The sequence below is a fragment of the Nicotiana sylvestris genome, chromosome 12 (genome assembly GCF_000393655.2).
Source record: "Nicotiana sylvestris chromosome 12, ASM39365v2, whole genome shotgun sequence".
Taxonomy (NCBI): Eukaryota; Viridiplantae; Streptophyta; class Magnoliopsida; order Solanales; family Solanaceae; genus Nicotiana; species Nicotiana sylvestris.
The window spans coordinates 89,699,858-89,709,148 of NC_091068.1; the positions used below are offsets into that span (position 1 = coordinate 89,699,858).

General features: G+C 35.5%; 1 protein-coding gene across 1 annotated transcript; it reads right to left on the reverse strand.

Annotated features, from left to right (window-relative positions):
• Nucleotides 1-659: 659 nt before the first annotated feature.
• LOC104244739 (probable methyltransferase PMT7) lies at nt 660-8,016 on the reverse strand. Its single transcript, XM_009800214.2, has 7 exons — nt 7,685-8,016; nt 5,983-6,397; nt 4,992-5,281; nt 4,048-4,431; nt 2,193-2,439; nt 1,967-2,105; nt 660-1,066 (listed from the first exon to the last, which is right to left on the reverse strand). The coding sequence occupies exons 1-7, from the start codon at nt 7,881-7,883 to the stop codon at nt 908-910; spliced, it is 1,833 nt and encodes a 610-aa protein (XP_009798516.1). The 5' UTR covers nt 7,884-8,016; the 3' UTR covers nt 660-907.
• Between the last annotated feature and the right edge of the window lie 1,275 nt (nt 8,017-9,291).

Consider the following 9,291-nt stretch of genomic DNA (forward strand, 5'->3'; position numbering starts at 1 on the left):
TAATAAATAAAATTAAAATATTAGGTATAAATACAAAAAATGATACTGCTTGCCACTACAATAATTTATTCATTTCTTCAAATATTGATACTGCTTACAAAAATTTCTGTGTACGTCACTGTGCGGCAACTAGACCACGATCGCGATTAGAATGTTAAAATGGGTAATATACTACTAGATGTTATTTTGACAATTTATAAATTAAGTTTTTCAAGTTTTCCAACAACAACCCAAGTATAGTCTCACATATAGGGAGGTAATATTTAAGCAAATCTTAACCTTACCCTAGGGGGAGAGAGATTGTTTCCGAAAGACCCTCGGCATAATGGAGTGTTTCAAGTTTTCCAAAAACAAAAAAATATCAAACAGATACAACTTCAAAACTTGAAAAAATATTGGTTGAAAACTTTTTCACCTTGTTTTCGCTGGCAAAGGAAACCTAAAAATCCTGAAGTTAGTTGCTGATGTGATGCGAGAGAGGAGGCTATTAGTAATTGAGAGACAAAAGTGAATATATTACACTATTTATGTCCTGACTATAATGCAACAAGTCAGTAATTTAATGGCAAGTACCAACTCTAGGCAATAATAGCATTGAGAAGGAAGTGAAAATGGAAAATGCAAGGTTCAATTCATTTTGAAGTACTAGCTAGCAAAACTGAAATGAACTGGGATTTTTCAATCTTCGTTAGTTTAAAATGACAAAAAACTCACTTCTTTATGTTACAGCAATGAAGTTGTTCTCTCATGTGTACAACAATTACAAGTTAAGAACTACATTCCGGCCTCCTGTAAACTGATAAAAACAGAAAGCATTACCTATGAGACAAACTGATTTACCATCTTATGAATAAGTTAGACGAATATAACGGTATACATTCAACTAAGAATCGCAGGCAAAACTGCTTTAAACAACAGCCCAAAACCTTTTCCTGCAAAATAAGACTGGCTCCGACTTTTTCTGATGGTCTTCTAGAAAATGTAGTTGGACGTCCCAGAGAAACTTTGGTGCAAGAGCTTGGATCCTTGATATGATAGGTTCTTCATCTCTAATAATGATAAATCCCTGCATATAACTTGAGAATATTAAATTTGTTCGCAATTGAAACTTCTACATGAATATTCTCGGAGGTTTCACATGTCACAATTGCTGAATGGATATACCAACTGGCTCCTGTTAAGCTCAATTCAGTTGACATAAATATGTAGTATATTTTACATTGAAAAGGAGTCTCTTGTTTCTAAACATAATTAGTCAATAAGAATTTTGAATTTGTCACAGTTCCACTAATCCAAAGAGTCCTTGAAAAATCCTCTTACATCGGAACATTTTTCCAGCTACATGAATGATCATACGAACTCTCATCCAAAACACTGAGCTTGAACAAAAATTGTGGAGCCGTTATGTCAATTAAAACTGTATCAAGAAATTGTCAGCGCTAAACTTGAAAACAAGTAGTAGAATGTCTTAAGTTTTGCTTGGAAAACTAACACACTTTTGAGTTCCATCTCTACCCTATTTTCAATAGATATAGAGATCAAGGATTTATATTTTCCTTTTTCATTGATAGAAACGAACTTATAGTGAAATGTCAAAGTTTGTAAATTAAGTTGGTTAAAATATAAAGGAACTACTGATCCAGTGAGATACCATAATTTCGGAAATTCCATGTTTTACACTGTGGATTTGAGTTTCCTTTCCACCCTGTCTGTTCACTTCATTTTCCTCATCGTTACTGTTAAATGCATTCTGCTAATTTGTAAACCTGGTTTGTAATCAAGAAACTAAATGCTCCCTTTTCTGAGGGGGTTATATATTTCACATATGTCATTTATCGAACTAATAGACTTGTTCTGACTTTTCTGAACTATGAAATGCAACAATCAATCTTGCAGATGCTTTCAGTTTATCAATTGATTAACTATTTAGTCTCTCAAGCATCAAGTTGGAATGAAAATCCTTTACCTGAGGTCGTAGAATACGGTCCATCTCCAGCATGATATCTTCAACTCTACAACCTTCTTCACGATCTTTATAGTGAGATAGAAGATGACTGGCATGCAACAAATCATAAGTGCGGGGATATGTGGAGAATGACTCACACCTACAGATGCAATTAGATATTTTGTTAAGGTCACTTGTAAATCAGATTAGAGCTTTATAGGTAAGGGACAATGAATTAATAGCCTACCAGTCATGAAATACGCCCGTAAGACCCCTGCCATAAACGGCAGACAGGGTGTTATTCATGGTTATAGGAACAACATTCATCACCCAGACAGGCCATGTATTTAAGCCGACCGCAAACCCACCAAGGAAAGCATTCATGTCCATTACATTACGTATTTCTTTCTCCTCAACATTCATCAGTCTCCAGTAATGGCGAACTTGATCTTGCCAATAGATTGTATCCTTTAAGAACTTCTCATGATCAATACCTGCAAGAAATGGATTTTGCATGTCAGACGTAATGAGAGTTCCGAAGAGATGAACGGACAATCTCCATAAAGCTTTCTTGTTCAGAATTATACTTCAGAAAGGAATAGGTGTCTTAGTAGTTCCATGTTAAAAGCACAACAACAGCCTCAATTATCATTTTTAGCATAATATTAGCATTTTAGGCCAGAAATGATCTTTTAGAGAAGATAACAACAATAAAAGTTGAGGAAAAAATTAGCACTAAACAACCTACCCTAATGCTAGGATGTCTACATCACACCCCTTGGGTGCGGCCCTTCCCCGGACCCTGCGTAAACGCAGGATGCCTTGTGCACCGGGCTACCCTTAGTTTGAGAGAAATGAAAAGGAACCACAAATGCAAACTTGCTGATTGAATAGGCCAACTCTCACGTGCAAGAAATATAGAAATGGTCAAAGCTAGAAGAAGTAATATGGATAAGGAAAAACTGCAACTCAACAGCGGCTCCTTGTTCATTCCGTATTTAGTTGAATATTTTTTATTCAGTTGTTAGGAGATTGTCTAATTTGGAAACAAGAAAAGCATCTTCTAGAAGTTGCACACTTATTCAAAAGATTTACGATAGACATTCCAAAATTTAACAAAGTATTCAAAAGTCGGGGAAAGAAACAGGCTTTCAGTATGATAGCATAGGCAACTTCAAACAATTCTAGTGATCACCAGAAATTTTATACTGCATCAAACATACTACCAGAAGAAGCTGAAAATTACATTGGAATATACCTAATATAAAGTTTTCTTTTTTCCTTTAGAAGGCATGGCGATGGAATAGATTCATAAGAGGTTTTCCGTACCTTCTCAATACTAGTGGCTACTCTTCTTGCTAACCACATCTAGTTGAGTTAATACTTCCATAGCATGAATACGAGTTTTATTAATAAACTACCCAATTATACTTATTATCGGATGTTACCCAATTAAACTATCATTTTGTTGTAATATAAACGCGTTGTTGGACAACTGGAATAGCTGCCGCCATATGTTAGATCATTCAAAGATTTTTTCACTTATTTTACACAATCTAAAAGGATTTTCTATAACAAACAAGATTGCTACACTATAGATTATCTTTTTGGCAATTTGAAGACAAAAGGGGTTGTTTAAACTTTTGTAGACCAGTATTTAACAAGAAAATTACTAAGATCATAAAACAAATCTCAAGTCACTAAGAAAACCTTTAGCTTGCAAGCTACTAATATCTCTATATTTGTAGGAAAACAACATCAAAAGCATCAGCGCTCTAACTATTTCCAAACCTCGTATCGTTAGAGCCTATGACCTAGTCATTTAATCATCACATCTCTGCCATTACTACTCGATGTTCCACAAGAAACATAGGCAATTATTGCTGGTTAAAGAAGACTATGAAAAGAGCCGAATGAATATGATCAAACAGAAGCACCCAACATGCTAGGGCATACATATTCATTCTGATTCTCAACAGCGTAATAAAGAATTAAGACCTGAAATTTGCACCTCCTAAGGGACATATTCACTATGATTGATTCGAGAGCTAAAAGAGGACAATACATTAATACAACTACACCAAGGAAGAGAATTGACAAACCTATCCGGCTGAGACTTTGTGTATACTCTGAAAGACGTTGTGGTCGAGGAGGTAGTTTCTTCAAAGAAGATGAACTATCACTAAGGGTAACACAGTTCCTGAGAGGTGTTTTCCAAGATGGCTTCAAATCCTCCTCAGAATCACACAAGTTTACAAGCTGCTCCTGAGCGTTATGCTGAAGACATGAATTATCTTCTTGCTTAACCCATATTGCTGTCTGAACTTTCTGTGCAATAAGCTTCCAGCACATTCCAGCAGTTAGATTTATTAATTTGTCCCATATCTCTGGGAAATCCTTATCCTTTCTATAGGCAGGAGGAGCTGAATAGACAAAATATCCATTTGATCTTAAGATGCGATTCACTTCTTTGAGTAAAATACCATCTGCACGCTCACCCAGATGAAAACATAGTTTTAGGCATTGTAAAACAATAACTGTATTTAAATAACATGCACAGGTAGCATATAACTCTGTCTGGGTTGATTACACTTGTCCAAAATGACATAATTCAGAAATAGCAAAATATACAGTTTTAACCTATGAAAGTCCACCTTAGATTCAAGTACCTTAGGAGAACAGAGTCATAAGCATAATTTGCAAGGTTATGTACCATAGTTTGAAACTCAGCTATAACAGTTTAGTTGTCACGAGAGTGTCTTGGGTAATGTCTACTTGACATAGAAAGAACAAGCTAATAATAGCTTCATGATAATCAAGCTGGTCGAACAAGAATATTATGGAAAGATATCTAAGGCCTTGCAGATTCTAACACAACATTAAGTTCATTAAATTTCCACCGTTACGTACCATTCTACTGTTAAACATGCAGGATGTAGAAAGCCGAATAATTAGACATAGTTTCCTTATTAACGTAAAGCAATTACATCTAGGTCATTTACATTTAAGCATATAAGGCTCGCACGTTCATAAAATAAACACTCACCATTTTCATGCCAATCAACTCGACATCTGGAACAATGGACCGTGTCAAAAGAGTTACTTGGATATGGTAGCTGCTTCGTAGCTAAAGCAGATATCATAGCACCGATTCCTCGTTCCAAAGCAAATTGAATCTGATTCTCATGACCATCTTTGGGAGCAAAAGATAGTGTTTCTATATTTAGAGGAAGAAGATAGGCAGAGAAACTAGCAACCCCACAACCAACATCAAGCACCTGATATACCCCTACTGCACGCAAGTCACCAATCTCATTAGTTGTCATATTCCCTAACCTGCATTGGATAAATGAATTTAGTACATCAGCTACATAAAAGAATGATATCATGAAGGATTGACACTTGTTTGTATCTAGATACAAGGTGAAATGATGCAAAATTGAAGATTTTCGTAATTAATTTGTATTTTTTAGGATATTTACTAGACAAAGTCAGTTAAGATTTTTTGAGAAATAATATATTAACAAATTTTTGTGATCAACTACAAAATCGTATAATGTTTGTATAACCAAGCTCATGTGTGATGTTGAAAAGCTGTTGGCATTTTTTTTGTGACGGTGGTGTTCGGGCAAACTACTGACATGTTAGAAAATTTTGAAATGCCCGGCACAGAGGAAACTCTATCTGATCCTCATAATAGGAAAGAATAGGCTTTCCAGGTAAGCCCAGCCTCACTTGGCACACTTCACATCCCCAAAAGTGCGTCCTGACAATTCGACTCTTGGATACTGAAAGGGGGCAACCTTCTTAGGACTAAGGGTGTGAATGATTCTCACCATTCTTAATAAGTGTAAATGGATCATCTAGTACAACATAAATTAGCTTCGTTAAATTGCTTCAGGGAAGCCATCGTGTGTTTCAAATCAGTTTTCATTTTGCATGCTTATGACCGGAAAATAATGTAGTAAAATTATCAAAAGGCTGCAACTCCAATAATGACATGGACAGGAGAAGCGAAAGAGAAACAGACCGCATACCTCTCAATATATTCTGTAGCTCCATGTTTAAAATGAGTTCCACCGCCTGGAAACCACCAAAGCTGATCCTTTTCATGTACCCAATTTTGTCCTCCTTTTACCTCCGCAAGACGTGTATGGTTTACATTACTCCGCCAAACATAATCCCTGCTAGTTGGCCACGTTATTGGTATCTTATAATCAGCTGGAGGTGGCACCAAACAAAACAAGCGTCTTTCAAGCGGAGGACAATGCCTCTCTAGCTCTTCTTTCCTTGAAGGATCTAACTTTGGCATCAATTCTTTAACATAAGAAATGTCATGACAGGGGATATACTCATTAAATTTCAGAGGACATACATTTATCCCAGTTTCAGGGATTGTGAGGGGTACCATCCTATATGAAAGAACGATCTTGTTTGTGAACTTCGGAACACCTGCATGCATATTATAAATACATGGATCCGGGATTCCAATAATAGGAAGCTAGTAAAACAAAAAAGCCTAGGAGTCAATGAAAAGAAAGTCAATTATGAGAGCTCAACGTTCAACCAACTAGGGACTGCTCACCCTAGAAAAAGAAAAATGACACAAGTGAGAGTAACAAATTTAAGGAAAGTAAAATGGTAAGAGAAAAAGCAGGACACAAATTCACATGGACACACATTGACTGCCCTAACAGATGCGTCTCAGTTTCTAGACGCAATTCCTGAGTAGTAAGGTTGACAAGCAGGAAATTGGAAGCAACATGGATAAGAAAAATATGGATTTTGTCAACATGCCTCGAAAATCTTCAAAGAAAAAGTTCAAAAACCATTCAGAAGCTGTAGTGAGGAAAAGATTGGACCCAGCTGTAAACATCATAACAAAAATTTGAAGTTTCTAACTTGAGTGCATGCAGGCAAAAAAAATGATAAAATGCTCCTATTGCAGAAGTAAAGCCTGAAAACAGAAACAAGGGAGGAAGCTGAATCAGAGTGAAAGCGTTTTTGCACAACCAACTAACAATATCTGATATAGTCCCATCTCTGGAAGTATTGATGGTCAAAAAGGAAAGATGATTGCTAAGGATGAGTAAGGATTAAGAGCTAAATAGTCATACAGTCAAGAACAAGTTTACTACACGTCATAGAGGAGCTTTTGGATAAATTAAATGGGATAAGTATTTCCCTAAACTGGATCTAAGGTCACGATACCGCCAAATCTAATATTTCTCTTAGGACACACCAAGGACGTTGCAAATCATGCTAATTCCTTTTGCCTAAAATGCTATCTAACTAAGTAACCGTGTATTTATTTCTAACAAGCCCCCCAAAAAAATTAATCAGAACAATGTCAAGTTTGCTCATGCATAACATAAAGATCAGATTCAAGTACCAGTGACAGAATCTCTGATCTATAGGGAAATGCAGATTCATCTAAACCCCAAGAAAACCAAAATGGACAAAAGTAAGCTGCACTGCCCTAACTTCCTTCTGGTATCAAGATAAACCACTTAATTAAAATCACAATTTGTGTAATGTTGTTTGATTGAGCACAGAATATAAGAAAGAAAGACAGAATCTTGAGACAGACTAAAAAGGAAAATGCATCCCATAAATTGGGAAAGAGGAGTACTAAATTAGGAGTACTCAATACAAATATTCTTTAAATTCTTTCAACAAACAAAAAAGTTGCAATTTTTAGTAGTAATATTTTGTAAGCATAGGAAAAGAGAGACTAACCAGAGGATGTTTCTGATAAAGTGGTGTTGGAAGCAAGAGTGAATTCTTCTTGTTGTTGATGTTGAGGGACGTAGAGAGATGGGTTATGGCCAAAAAGAGTACCACTATAAAAAAAACTTATCATTACTAAAAGGGCTACCATTATCATCTGCCCTGTTTTCCAATCAAAGGCCCTCGAGCTTATCAAAGATCCACCCATTTTTCCCTCTTTAAATTCTCTCACTCCACACGATATGTAGAAAAATGTATGATTTGGAATGAGATCAAAAGATGGGGCTCATGGAAAGACACTGTACACCTTGAGATCGATAGATCTCAGGTTTTTTGGGGTGTGTGTGTGTTCGGAGCTGAACCTGAAGTGAACAGTGTCGAGTGTTCTGTCCTTTCCTAGTATTTTTCGACTTACCTTTTCCAATTTTTGAACCTTTTTTGGAAATACTATAATGTTTTGGAAAATTTTCATAAAACACTATCTTTTAGCAGTAATTAGCCATCTATAGATATCATTTGTTATATTACGGATTATAGATACCTTTTATGTGGTTATAAGATGTATTTGATGTATTTAAGCTATTGTATTCATAAATACAGTAATAAAAATAGGCGTGAATCAGGGAAGTCCAGCTAATCAGTTGTTTTATTCGAGTGTATTCGACTGTATTCATGGAGTGAAACGTGGGATTACAGCTAGACAGATTATTGTATTCGACTGTATTCACGGCGTGAAATAGGGGATTACACTGTTTTTAAAAGGGAAGGTGAATCAATTAACATAATAGGCTCTTAATATAACTCAACAAACTCAATTATAACACACAAATTTTGTATTTTCAATTATAAAAAAGATTCTCAACCGAAAAATATCCCAAAAACATAGCAATCTTCATAAAAATTATATAATACATCTGAATACACAAATTATATTAATTAAAAAAAAACTTATGAATACATTCATGGCATATAGTGAGACAGTGAATACAATGAAATATATAGAATACATCGGGATACATTGAAATACAATGAGAAAAAAGACAATGAATACAATGAAATACATGGAATACAACGAGATACATTGAATTACAATGAAAAAAAATCTTAGAGCATGAGTTTGAACAATAGAAGAAAGAAAATGATGAATAAGAAATGAAATTTTTTAGATAACAATCTGGTGGAGGGGATGAGTCTTGCATTTGAAATACTTCAAATTCATGATGAGCATCTGCATATCTTCTTTAAGGTTATAATCCTCGGCGGTGAATTTCCAAAGGAATTGCTGAACGGTGAAGATACATCGGAGAATCATATTGAGATCGATTAGATCGATGAGTGTTTAAGCTTTTAGACCATACAGTTAGTATTACAAATTTAGCTATCTCACACTTTCAGGTGCATATTTCCATGGTTGGTGAATACAAGATGAGGATTTCATGGATTACAGAAGACTCTGGCACACCAACAACGATGCAGTATGGTACAACTCCGGGAAGCTAACCATTTTCAGCAAATGGGGAAACTACATCATACAAATATCTTTTGTACAAGTCGGGGGAAATTCATAATGTTGTATCGACGGAGGACAAATCGCAAGCGAACTAGACAGAGAAGAG

Coding starts and splice junctions, on each gene's coding strand:
- LOC104244739 (XM_009800214.2), bottom strand. CDS start 7,883: ATGGGTGGATCTTTGATAAGCTCGAGGGCCTTTGATTGGAAAACAGGG. Junction 5,282..5,982: donor GCTACAGAATATATTGAGAG/GTATGCGGTCTG, acceptor TATCCAATGCAG/GTTAGGGAATATGACAACTA. Junction 1,067..1,966: donor ACCGTATTCTACGACCTCAG/GTAAAGGATTTT, acceptor AGTTATATGCAG/GGATTTATCATTATTAGAGA.